The sequence below is a fragment of the Arachis duranensis genome, chromosome 1 (assembly GCF_000817695.3).
Source record: "Arachis duranensis cultivar V14167 chromosome 1, aradu.V14167.gnm2.J7QH, whole genome shotgun sequence".
NCBI lineage: Eukaryota > Viridiplantae > Streptophyta > Magnoliopsida > Fabales > Fabaceae > Arachis > Arachis duranensis.
The window spans coordinates 75,782,284-75,796,330 of record NC_029772.3 but is presented as its reverse complement, the minus strand read 5'-3'; the positions used below and the strand labels follow the sequence as shown (position 1 = coordinate 75,796,330).

General features: G+C 33.4%; 2 protein-coding genes across 2 annotated transcripts; both read right to left on the bottom strand.

The window, feature by feature from the left end:
• Positions 1-11,357: 11,357 nt before the first annotated feature.
• On the bottom strand, positions 11,358-11,681 carry LOC107491601 (uncharacterized). Its single transcript, XM_016112484.1, has one exon. The coding sequence runs from the start codon at positions 11,679-11,681 to the stop codon at positions 11,358-11,360; it is 324 nt and encodes a 107-aa protein (XP_015967970.1).
• Positions 11,682-12,981: 1,300 nt separating this feature from the next.
• Positions 12,982-13,518, bottom strand: LOC107491610 (uncharacterized). Its single transcript, XM_016112495.1, has one exon. It carries the CDS (start codon positions 13,516-13,518, stop codon positions 12,982-12,984), a length of 537 nt encoding a protein of 178 aa, XP_015967981.1.
• Between the last annotated feature and the right edge of the window lie 529 nt (positions 13,519-14,047).

Below are 14,047 nucleotides of genomic sequence, written 5' to 3'. Positions count from 1 at the left end.
TAAATTAATTCTGTATATTTTATTTAATTATAAAAATTATATTTTATTTTATAAATAATTATTTTATCATAAATCTATCATATTTATTAACAATCAAAAACAAAAATAATAACAAATTAGATTTTTCATTGATCCTAATAAATTTTTTGACTATTTCAATCGATTGAAAAATTATATTTAATCCGTGACGTTCGTGATAAACCGTAAAATCGTGTTTTCTTAAAATTCAACCGATTAAATTACATTCTATCACAAAAATTTTCATCGTTTTCAGGCGGTTGGTGACACAACATAGGTTGTGCACCAAATCTGTGCCCTCATTTAATCCTCCAGAAGAGGAAATCGAAACTAAAAACCACATCTTCCTTTATGGCAGCAAACCTCTTTCAATTTATAGTCTCTTTCCTTCTCCCTCTTTAACTCCCTCTTTGCCGCCACCTCCTTTGTCCACTGCAAGAGAGCAGAATGGAATGAGGCGATTGTATAGAAAAGGGACTACTTGCGGTTGAAAAAGGAGAAAATGGCAGCCTGAGCTTCCAGTTTCAAGCTTTCATGGTGTTTTTCCTTTTTTGAGACACTAAAGAGGAAAATTTTTTCGCATCAGAGTTATCTTCCAATTTTTCGTCTGAAAATTTTTCATTTTGAAAATTTTTTGGAAAATCGGTTAGGTTTCCATTCAGTTCAACAAACCAATTTTTGATCCATTTTCTACTTCAATTCCAATTTTTAAAATTGGCGATTCAAAAATGTCGAAAATATTTAGTAACCAATACAAATTAACCAAAAATATATGACGTTCGTATTATTTTTGTAGCTACTCGGCATGTTCAGTGGAGCTCGGAGTTGGAGGCACGCATATTGGAAGAGAGGCTAATTTCATGCTCAAAAGCCTCAAACTCTGATTAAAATCCCTTGATATTAATTGTGTATTATTGCCATTGGCTATTTAGCTTAATCAGTTCCACCCTTTAACCACACACTTCCACCCTTTAACCACACACTTCTTCAAAATAATCTTTCTATTTTCGTTTCACGTAGAAGACGTTAATGTGATTGGTGGTTCAGGTTTAAAGGGATTTGCCCGATCAATAAGGTCGCATTATTTCCTTTTTTAAATGTAAAACGCGGCAACAGCCCCCATTTATTTGATTTCATCTTGGCTAGACTCGCAGCATTCGAAACTCACATTGAAAATTCAGAACTCGGTTGTTGCGGGTTCAAATTCCAATGTCCCTTATCACAAAAATTTCATCGTTCAATCGATTATCGATTGATTTATGCGAAAATTAGGATGCCTTATAATTTTCAATCGATTTTGTGATAAACTGTAATTCAATCGATTAGTTTGATAATCCAATCGATTGAATTTTAAGGAAACATAATTTTATGGTTTATCACGAACTTCACGGATCATATACAATTTTTTAATCGATTGGAATAGCAAAAAAATTTATTAAAATCAATGGAAGATCTAATTCGTTATTATTTTTGTTTTTGATTATTAATAAACATGATAAATTTATGATAAAATAATTATTTATAAATTAAAAAATAATTTTTATAATTAAATAAAATATATGAAATTAATTTGTAATTAAAATAAAAAAATTATTTAATAATTATTAAAAAAATTTAAAAAACATGTTTTATTATGAAACTATTTAATGGTCCAAACATAATTTTTATAATTAAATAAAATCTCCTTTTCCTTTCTCTCTTACTCCTCTTTTCTCCATCCGCCCTTCACTAAATTATTGTCACCACCGCTACTATTGCCTCTCCTCTCTCCCTTCTCCCGCCTAGCTTGTCAATATTTGTGTCAAATCTATCGTCATGCTACCCACCATCGTTGCATTGCTCAAATAATCTGCACTGTCTTCACCGCGTTGTCGCTTCTGTCTTTGTCCTTGCCACCTTAACCCTCACCACTCTCTCTCACATTCGTTTACTTTCTTTTCACTTATTTGAGTTATTTCAACCTGTTTCATTTAATAAAAAAAATGTTGAAATGATGGTTGAATTACAGTTGATAGTACTAATTTGGGATAAGCAATGTTTGAAAATCAGTGATGGAAGAAAAATAATGGTTATAATTTGAAGATGAAATTGGTATTTGAATTAAACTATCATGCTTTTTTGCATCATCTTCAAATAAGTTAAAAAAAGTGTATCTTTTAACTATGTTTTTCATATTTAAAAGACAATAATCCAACACTACTATTTTAGAGCCAAAAATGACATACTGGCCAACTAAAGAGTAGTACATGCATTTGTTTTTGTTGATAATTGATGCAAGACTCTTGATCCTAGTGGGAGAAAAACAAGCGCATCAATATTTTTTAAAATAAAAAAATTAATAAAATAGTAAAGTAAAAAGTTAATAATTCTTAAATTAAGAGGCTGAAGTACATATTTTATTTTATAGAAGTTACAAAATTAATAATAATTAATTTTTTTTATTTTATTAATTTTTTTCATTTTAAAAAATCCAAATTCAAAATAAGCAACTAGTAATTACAAAATATCACAAAAAAAATCCATCTCCCACCAGAATCACATGCAAAACATAAAACTCCCAATACTAAAGCTAAAAGAGTACATACATGGTATTATTGGGATATTGCAAATTTAACGATCTATTATTATATATAAAGGAGATCAGATGAAAACAAAAAATAGTGGAAAAGTTTTTATTCCTAAACTTAAATATCATTCATGTATATTAATCATGGGATGCAATTACTTGCAAAGCTAACAACCTTCATCCTCAAGCTAAGTATCTTTTTCTACTAGCACTACTGGTAAACTTGCAATGCTTTGTTCCTTTCCTTTGTTTCTTTTTCTTTTCTTCGAAATCAAATAAAAGCTCTGATAAAAGCCAAAGTATCACACAAAGTGTTTTTTATTTTTATTTTTTATTTTTTAAAAAAAGAGTATGTAAAGGGACAAATCACATTTTTTTGGGGGGACGAATTCTCTTATACTCTCAAATTTTAAATATTTGTACACTAGAGCTAGATACTTCTCTATTCCCTTCATCCGAACTACTTGTTTCATTTCCTATTTTATTATCTGATTAGTTTCAATCAAAACTATATTATACATCCCTCGTCATGCGTGTAGTCAATTTAGCTATCTATCTCCAATCCAATCAAACCCCACCATGAAACTTATTTTCTGTTATATCTCGATTCTATCCTTAAAGCTTTCCTTCCAAATCAAAACATTCTTTTTCTATAGCACCTTCCGCCCTATAAATATAGCTTCGGATCCCACAGCCAATTAGAAGCAATATATTTTATCAAAGTACAAAGTGAATGGGAACTTCGTATTGCATATAAAACGATGATTCTGATGTAGAATAACTAAATAAATAAAGAAGAGGTAACAAATATAAAATATGAAATATAACTTGATAATTCTAATAGTAATGTTTATTAGACTTATTATATTAATAGATATATTTAATTATATTGTGGTAAAGTATAAAAAAAAATAATATAAGAGAGAGAAAAAATGAAGATTATTTTATTGCTATATTTTGTGTTATTTTACGTACTGAGGTTTTAGCCTTTATATATACAAGTAAGGAGGTCATCTTATTCCACTATTATTAAATACAAGGACTTTGGTAATAATGAACTTCAGTATGGAAAATGTGAGCCATCCATGGTCATTCATTGTTGTTCTTATCGTAACACTCCCCCTTGAATGACCATTTAGGATTATGCCTCGTTAAAATCTTACTAAAGAAAAACCCAATGGAAAAAAACTTTAGTGAAGGAAAAAGAGTACAAAATCTTCTGATGGGGACTGCCTCATTAAAAACCTTGTCAAGAAAAATCCAATGGAAAAAACCTGACCAAGGAAAAAAGAGTACAGTCTCCCCCTCTTGCCGACATCATTTAATGTTTCGAAATCGGCGCATCCCAATCTCATGTACCAATCTTTCAAAGGAGGATTTTGGAAGTGACTTAGTAAATAAATCTCCCAGATTGTCACTTGAGCGGATCTGTTGGACATCAATTGTTCCTTGATTTTGAAGATCACGAGTGAAGAAGAATTTGGGAGAAATAATTTGTTCTATCACCTTTGATGTATCCACCCTTAAGTTGAGTAATGCATGCTGTATTATCTTCAAACAGGACAGTTGGAGCTATCTTATGATCAATCAGTCCACATGATGACAGAATATATTGAATCAAACTTCTGAGCTAAAAACACTCGCGACTAGCTTCATGAATCGCCAGTATTTCAGCATGATTAGAGGAGGTTGCTGCTATCGTCTGTTTCGTGGACATCCATGATATAGCTGAACCACCATATGTGAATAGGTATCCTGTTTGAGATCTCACTTTATGTGGATCAGACAAGTACCCGGCATCTGCATAGCCAACTAGTTGTGACTTGGATCCATAGGGATAAAACAATCCCATATCAACCGTTCCATGAAGATATCGAAAGATTTGCTTGATTCCACTCCAATGTCTTCTGGTTGAAGAGGAACTATACCTTGCTAGTAAATTCACCGCGAATGATATGTCAGGTCGTGTATTGTTAGCAAGATACATTAGTGCTCCAATGGCACTAAGATATGGTACTTTAGGACCAATGATATCTTCATTTTCTTCTTTAGGACGGAATTGATCCTTTTTCACATCCAAAGATCTTACGATCATTGGGGTACTTAATGGATGTGACTTATCCATATAAAATCTTTTCAAGATCTTTTATGTGTATGTTGTTTGATGAATAAAGATCCCATTTTTTATATGCTCGATCTGCAGGCCAAGACAAAATTTAGTCCTTCCAAGATCTTTCATCTCAAACTCTTCTTTTAGAGTTTTTATAGTTGTTGGAATCTCTTCAGGAGTCCCAATAATATTTAAATCATCAATGTACACAGCAATTATAATGAATCCAGATGCAGATTTCTTTATGAAAACACACGGGTAGATATCATAATTCTTAAATCCGTTTTTGGCCAGATACTCAGTAAGACGATTATACCACATTCATCCAGATTGCTTTAGACCATATAAAGATCTTTGCAATTTAACTGAGTATAACCCTTGCAAATATTCATTGGATGATTTAGATATCTTTAGTCCTTAAGGGACTTTCATATAGATATCCCGATTTAATGAGCCGTACAAATAAGCTGTTACCACATCCATTAAATGCATATGTAGTTTATGATATGCAGATAAACTGACCAAATAACGCAATGTTATCGCATCCACTACAGGGGAATACGTTTCTTCATAATCTATATCGGGCCTTTGTGAAAAACCTTGTGCCACAAGTCGGGCTTTTTAGCGCACAACTTCATTTTTCTCATTTCGTTTTCTCACAAATACCCACCGGTATCCAACAAGTTTTACATCTTCTGGTGTACGGACTACAGGTCCAAAGACTTCACGTTTTGCAAGTGAGTCTAACTTAGCCTTCATGGCTTCTTTCCATTTTGGCCAATCATTCCTTAGTCGACATTCTTCGACTAATCTTGGCTCAAGATCCTTACTTTCATGTATGATATTTAATGCCACGTTATATGCAAATATTTCATTGACAATTGTCTTATTTCAGTCCCATTTCTTTCCTGTAAAGACATAATTTATCGAGATCTCGTCATTTTCATAATTTTTAGGTACCTGAACGTCTTCTGGAATTAACACTATATCAGAATTTTGGACAACTGTAGATGTCTCTACTATGTCTTTTTCAACAGGAATATTATTTACCTCTTTTCTCTTTCGAGGATTTTTGTCTTTGGAACCGACAGGCCTGCCACGCTTCTGGCGTGTATTTGCTTCGGTGGCAATTTGTCCAACTAGGACATCAATTCGAATTGGAGTCTTTTCCGTTGGTATATATGACTTGGTTATCCTCTTTGTATAAAAAAATGCATCAGGCAATTCATTTTCTATTCTTTGCAAATGTATAATCTTTTGAACTTCAAGTTCACATTGCCCTGATCGAGGATCTAAATGCATCAACGATGATGCATTCCAATTAAGTTCCTTTTCAGGAAGCTTATTCTCTCCCCCTAATGTTAAAAATTTTGATTCATCAAAATGATAATCCACAAACCGGGCTTTAAATACATCTCCAGTTTGTATCTCAAGATGCCTCACTATAGAGGGAGAATCATATCCAACAAATATCCCCAATTTCCTTTAGGGTCCCATTTTAGTGCGATTAGGTGGTGCAATGGGAACATATATCGCACACCCAAATATTCTTAAATGAGAGACATTTGGCTGCTGGCCAAAAGCTAATTGCATAGGAGAGAACTGATGGTAATTCGTTGGCCTCAAACGAATAAGTGCTGCGGCATGTAAAACAGCATGCCCCTAAACCGAGGTTGGGAGATTTGTTCTCATAAGTAAGGGTCTAGCAATTAATTGGAGGCATTTAATAAGTGATTCTGCTAACCCATTTTGTGTGTGAACATAAGCTACTGGATGTTCAACACTTATTCCATTAGCCATTCAATAAGCATCAAAAGCTTGTGAAGTAAATTCACCAGCATTATCAAGGCGAATTGCTTTGATTGTATTTTCTGGAAATTGTGCTTTTAATCGAATAATTTGAGCTAGTAATCTCGCAAATGCCAGGTTGCGAGAAGACAATAAGTACACATGTGACCATCTCGAAGATGCGTCTATTAGGACTATAAAATATCTAAAAGATCCACATATATCACCTTGAATCCTTTCTAGGAATTTAGGGGACTCAAATCCAATCTTTACTAGTGATGGCCTTAATATTAACTTTCTCTGAGAACATGCAGCACAACAAAATTCACTAGTTTTAAGAATCTTCTGGTTCTTTAGTGAATATCCATGAGAATTTTCAATAATTCTCCTCATCATGGTTGTTTCCGGATGACCCAATAGGTCGTGCCAAGTTATGAAATAATTTGGGCTAGTAAACTTCTGGTTTACAATGACATGTGATTCAATTGCACTAATCTTGGTATAATATAACCCAGATGAAAGTGAGGATAATTTTTCTAATATAACTTTCTTATTTGAATCATGAGTTGTGATACATAAGTGCTCATTGACGTCCCTCATTCATAGTCTCAATATGATATCCATTTCGGCGAATATCTTTAAAGCTCAACAAGTTTCTTCGAGACTTGGTAGACAACAGTGCATTATTTATTATGAATTTTGTTCCTCTGGGAAACAAAATTATAGCTCTTCTAGAGCCGTCAATTACATTGCCTGAGCCAATAATAGTATTAACACATTCTTCTTTTGGCACAAGATGGGTAAAATATATATCACTTTTGAGAATAGTGTGCGAACTTGCACTATCCGCAAGGCATACATCTTCATTACATATCCTTGCCATTCTCTTCAAAGACAAATAATAATAAAATGAGTAGTATGCATAGTTAAATTAAATACTTGATCGAAATTATTTTTCTAAGAAACACTATTCATAAAAATAATGTCATATACTAAAATTTTTATTTTAAAACTTGACACATTTAATAATTTCAAAATTCATAAAAATTAATATTTTATTATTTATATACATCATATTTGAAACTTAAATACATACAAAATAAAACTTAACAATAAGTTCTTTACATTATTTATTTACATGAATACTTAACAATCTCACACTTTAAACTATTCCATCATTGATCAAATGACCAATATTTTCTTCAGGATCCTCAAAGAAATTAGATACATCATAATGGGTGGTGGAATTTTCAGCATCATTTGAAACGAAATTTGACTCTTTTCCCTTGTCGTCCTTTTTCAAAGATGCCTGGTAAAGATCGACTAGGTTCCTTGGGGTACGTGACCAATGGCCCTTTCCACTATAATGGAAACACTTATCCTCTGTTGATTTATTCTGCCTGATATTTCTTTCTTTATCCCACTTCTGGTGAGATCCTCTTTTTTGAATATAATTCCTTTTCCTTCCATAATTTTTCTTGTTATTGAAACTTTGCCATTTACCTCTTTTGGGGTAATTTGCCACATTTACTTCAGAAAATGGGGCGGCACTAGCTGGGTGCGCTTCATGATTTTTCAATAGCAACTCATTGTTGCGTTCAGCAACAAGAAGACAAGAAATTAACTCAGAATATTTTTTAAACCCTTTTTCTCGATACTGCTGCTGTAGGAGCACATTCGAGGCATGGAAGGTTGAGAAAGTTTTCTCCAACATATCATGATCAGTTATTTTTTTCCCACATAATTTCATTCGTGAGGTGATTCGAAACATTGCAGAATTATATTCATTTATAGATTTAAAATCTTGTAGACGCAAGTGCGTCCATTCATATCGTGGTTGAGGAAGTATCACCATTTTTTGATGATTATACCTTTCTTCAAGGTCTTTCCAAAGATCTGTAGGATCTTTTAATGTGAGATATTCATTTTCAATCCTTCGTCAAGATGACGACGAATAAAAATCATGGCTTTGGCTTTATCCTTCTGGGATGTATTATTTTCAGCCTTAATGGTATCTCCAAGATCCATTGAATCAAGATGAATTTCAGCATCTAGTATCCATGATAAATAATTATTTTCAGATATATCAAGAGCATTGAATTCAAGATGAGAGAGTTTTGACATAATGAAAAATTGTTACCTGAATCTTCTTAAAAATTTGATCAGAGTCTCGTGCTGATAACTTGTTGTAGAATAACTAAATAAATAAATAAATAAATAAGAGGTAACAAATATAAAATATGAAATATAACTTGATAACTCTAATAGTAATGTTTACTAGAATTACTATATTAATAGATATATTTAATTATATTGTAGTAAAGTATAAAAGAGAATAATATAAGAGGGAGAGAGAATAAAGATTATTTTATTGCTATATTTTGTATTGTTTTACGTACTGAGGTTTAGCCTCTATATATACAAGTAAGGAGGCCACCTTATTCCACTATTATTAAATACAAGGACTTTGGTAATAATGAACTTCAGTATGGAAAATGTGAGCCATCCATGGTCATTCATTATTGTTCTTATCGTAATAGATTCTTCTTTGTTACAGTATTTTTTTCTATTTTAAAATATCCCTCTTTCTATATTATAGCAAATATTATAAAAAAATTAGACATTTACTACTATTCATGAAAATATGTATACAAGGTTATTGAAAATTAAGAAAAAAAATTAAGGTAATCAATAACTTTTTATTTTATTTTTAAAATTTTAATTAAGCAAAGAAGTAAGAACCTAAAAGATTTAAGTGGGCTAAATTATATTAGTCGAATGGTAATCTTGTTCGTCTGTTTAAATAAGTGTCAGTGGTTTAAATCCTACCTTGTGCATACAGTAATCCATTGACAAACGACAGACCCTTAAATGGAGCTTTGATCCATGACAGATTAGTCCTTGACCTGTCGCACTACAAGAAATGCGCTGAGTACGTCGAATTTAGCGTCGCACGTTAGCATCGGCTTTACCCACGGATTTAGCAATGGATTTGTTGTGGGATTCGTCATGCCAAATAATTACCGGCAGATAGCCTCTTTTGACGGTAAAGTCACCGATAATATTTGGCGGAAAAATAAGAATAGGCGCCAAATGTAGCGTCAGATTTACCGTAAAAAAATTCGACGGTAGACACCTTTAGTGAAATGCTGTGTTTTGGTGATCTACACCACGTTACCGTTGGAGTTATCTGACAGTATATCCGACGATAATCGTGCCCTAAATTCGAACTGTGAACCCTTTCTCCCTTCATTTCAAAATCTTCTCTCTCTCTGCCCTCACTTCTCCGTCTCTTTGTTTGCCCCTTTTCTCTCGCCATTGTTGTGTCAGCACCGCCGCTGCAACAGACGCCTCGTGATGCTGCCTCCCTCCTCTCCTTGCACCATCCCATATCTGCGACGAAAGAGTTGCTGGAGCCACCCCTACAAGAAAAAAGGCCTATTGGCACACTTTTTGCCTGCCATGCTTTTAAAGCATGGCCAAAATTGGTCAATGACCGCGTTTTTATGAGGGTGACCACTTATTTGTGATTTGGCGATGCTTTTTTTTGTCACGCTTCAAATGTATGGCCATAGAGGGATTTCGCCACACTTTTATGAGGGTGGCCACTGAATAGTAATTTGGTCATGCTTTTTTTTGTCATACTTCAAAAGCGTGTCATGGAGAAATAGATACGCTTTTAAAGCGTGGCTAATTTGTTTTTCAATGGTCACATTTTTAAACCGTGCCAATATCCTCGATTTATTTGGGAACCCTAAAAAAGTTTACCGATAGAGTTTCCACTGACGGATGATTAATACCGGTTTAGAAAATCCAAAGGTTTTCAAACTTGAATATCGCAAGTATAATCTAAACCAACAAGTGATCTTCAATCAAAGTTTAGAAGAGTGTCACAAGAATAAAATTACTAGGAGTAGGATCCTGGGTCGTTTTTCCTAGGACTTGCAATTGAATGCACATCATTGATTAAGAAATTTGGGAGTTTTAAATTGCTTGCAAGAAAAGTAAAGTAACTAAAATTCAAAAGCAATTAACAATTAACAATTAAAATGGAAGAGTTAGGAATATCAAGCAAGTAATTAACTGTCTAACAAGCATGTAACTAAGATGATAACAATAAAATGGCATAGGACTAAAATATGAATTTAAAGTAAAAGAATTAAGAAACTAAAGTCAACAAAAGGGATTGACAATCACTTAATCTAAAGAGCCTCGGCTAAGGGTGAGAGTTAGGCTTCCTATTCATGTTATTAACCACAATATAGTGATTAGCAAGAGTATTCCTACTTTGTCATACTCTAACAATGAAGGAAAATCAAGTAAGCACAATTGATTTCAATCTACTTCTTTCTTTCTTTTTTTCTTTTTTTTAAGAACTATAAGAGTAGCTATAATAGCAATTTCAACATCTAAGCATGGAAAATAGCATAAAACACCTATAATTCAATGTCACTAAGAAAAGAAACCAAACTAATAAAATTAACAATAATGAAAACCTCATAAAACACTTATAGTTCAAATCCAATAAACTAATACTCAAGAAATTCAACCAAAGAGATGGAAATTAAGTAAAGAATTATACACAAGGAAGATCATACCATAGAGGGGTGTCTTCCACCAAACACTTTTCTATAACGTTCTTAAGTTGGACGGGTATGAACTTCATTTGCAAGCTCTGAGTGGATCCTTCAAGAAGAAAATTTTCACCCCCTTGTCACTCTTGGGATTGGTATGATGGTATAACTTGAGATGACGTAAGTGAACAACTCCATAAGGCTCAACTTTATCAACAATATACAGACCATCCCATCTTGATCTGAACTTTCTGGATAGCAAACTCAACCTTGAGTTGTATAGTAGCACCAAATATCCCACTCAGAATTCTATCCTCTTGATATGCCGATCATACACTGCTTTAGTTCTTTCTTTGTATATGCGGGTATTATCGTAAGCCTCCAACCTCAAACACTCTAAATCTTCCAATTGTTGCTTCCTTTCTACACCTGCCTTTTGCAACCTCATGTTGCACTCCTTAATTGCCCAATAGGCTTTGTGCTCTATCTCAACCGAGAGATGACAAGCATTGTCATAGACCAACCAGAAGGGACTCATGCCTATTAGAGTCTTATAGGCAGTTCGGTAGGTCCACAAGGCATTCCCTAATCTAGTGCTCCAATCTTTCCTATAGGGCTTTACCATAATCTCTAGGATCCTCTTATTTTCTTAGTTAGATACCTTAGCTTGTCGATCTATTTGTGAGTGGTAAGCTGTGGCCACCTTATGAATAATACCATACTTCTGCATTATTGTTGCCAGTCTTTTGTTGTAAAAATGTGAGCCTAATGTGTAATAAAGTTCTTTCAATCTCAGAATCAAATGGGACTAAGCTCGGATCCGGTAATGAACATGTCATTCAATAGAGAAAACATAGAGTTCATGCATTTATAGTGAAAAAAGTGAATATTAAAGAAAGGTAGCTACCAATTACTAATACTATAAATCCTAACTAGTAATCAAGAACCAAGAAACAATTGAAAAGTAACTATTCACATATGAACATATTCACACCAACCAACAATATGGCACACATATGCAAGTTCCCAACAACGGCGCAAAAAACTTGACAGAGGATAAATGTCGATTTAGAAAATCCAAAGGTTATCAAACTTGAATGTCGCAACTATAGTATAAACCGACAAGTGACCCTCAATCAAAGTTTAGAAGAGTGTCGCAAGAATTAAATCAATTACCAGGAGTATGATCCCAGGTAGTTTTCTTTAGATCATGCAATTGAATACACATCATTGATTAGGAAATTTTGGGGGTTTTGAGTTTCTTGTGGAAAAAGTAAAGTGACTAGAATTCAAAAGGAATTAACAATTAACAATTAAAATGGAAGTGTTAGGAATATCAAGCAAGTAATTGACTATCTAACAAGTATGTAACTAAGATGATAACAATAAAATGTCATATGACTAAGAAATATTAATTTAAAGTAAAAGAAATAAGAAATTAAAGTCAACAAATGGGATTGACAATCACTTAATCTAAAGGGCCTTGGCTAAGGATGAGAACTAGGCTTCCTATTCTTGTAATTAACCATAAATATGGTAATTAGCATGAGTATTCCTACTTCGTCATCCTCTAAAAATGAAGGAGAGTCAAGTAAACATAATTTAGTTCAATCCACGTCTTTTTTTTTTTGTTAACAAGTATAAGAGCAGCTATAATAGCAATTTCAACATCTAAGCAAGCAAAATAGCATAAAACACCTATAATTCAATGTCACTAACAAAAGAAACCAAACTAATCAAACTAACAACAATGAAAACCTCATAAAACACTTATAGTTCAAATCCAATAAACTAATACTCAAGAAATTCAACCAAAGAGATGGAAATTAAGTAAAAGAACTATACACAAGGAAGATCATACTATAGAGGGGTGTCTTCCACCGAACACTTTTTTATAACATTCTTAAGTTGGACGGGTATGAACTTCATTTGCAAGCTCCGAGCGGATCCTTCAAGAAGAAAATTTTCACCCCCTTGTCACTCTTGGGATTGGTATGATGGTATAACTTGAGATGACGTAAGTGAACAACTCTATAAGGATCAACTTTATCAACAATATACAGACCATCCCATCTTGATCTGAACTTTCTGGATAGCAAACTCAACCTTGAGTTGTATAGTAGCACCAAATATCCCACTCGGAATTCCATCCTCTTGATATGCCGATCATACACCGCTTTAGTTCTTTCTTTGTATATGCGGGTATTATCGTAAGCCTCCAACCTCAAACACTCTAAATCTTCCAATTGTTGCTTCCTTTCTACACCTGCCTTTTGCAACCCCATGTTGCACTCCTTAATTGCCCAATAGGCTTTATGCTCTATCTCAACTGGGAGATGACAAGCTTTGCCATAGACCAACCAGAAGGGACTCATGCCTATTAGAGTCTTATAGGCAGTTCGGTAGGCCCACAAGGCATCCCCTAATCTAGTGCTCCAATCTTTCCTATAGGGCTTTACCATAATCTCCAGGATCCTCTTAATTTCTTAGTTGATACCTTAGCTTGTCGATCTATTTGTGAGTGGTAAACATAATTTAGTTCAATCCATGTCTTTCTTTTTTTTTGTTAACAAGTATAAGAGCAGCTATAATTGCAATTTCAATATCTAAGCAAGCAAAATATCATAAAACACCTATAATTCAATGTCACTAACAAAAGAAACCAAACTAATCAAACTAACAACAATGAAAACCTCATAAAACACTTTTAGTTCAAATCCAACTGACTAATACTCAAGAAATTCAACCAAATAGATGAAAATTAAGCAAAAGAACTATACACATGGAAGATTATACCATGGAGGGCTGTTCCCACCTCGTACTTTTCACTCATTGGATTGGTGTGATGGTATAACTTCATTTGCAAGCTCCGGGTGGATCATTCAAGAAGAAAATCTCCACCTCTTTGTCACTCATTGGATTGGTGTGATGGTATAACTTGAGATGACATAAGTGAAAAAATCTATAGGGTTCAACTTTATCAACAATATA

Bases quoted from the DNA above. Each gene is read 5' to 3' on its own strand.
- LOC107491610 (XM_016112495.1), bottom strand. From the start codon at position 13,518: ATGGTAAAGCCCTATAGGAAAGATTGGAGCACTAGATTAGGGGATGCC.
- LOC107491601 (XM_016112484.1), bottom strand. From the start codon at position 11,681: ATGGTAAAGCCCTATAGGAAAGATTGGAGCACTAGATTAGGGAATGCC.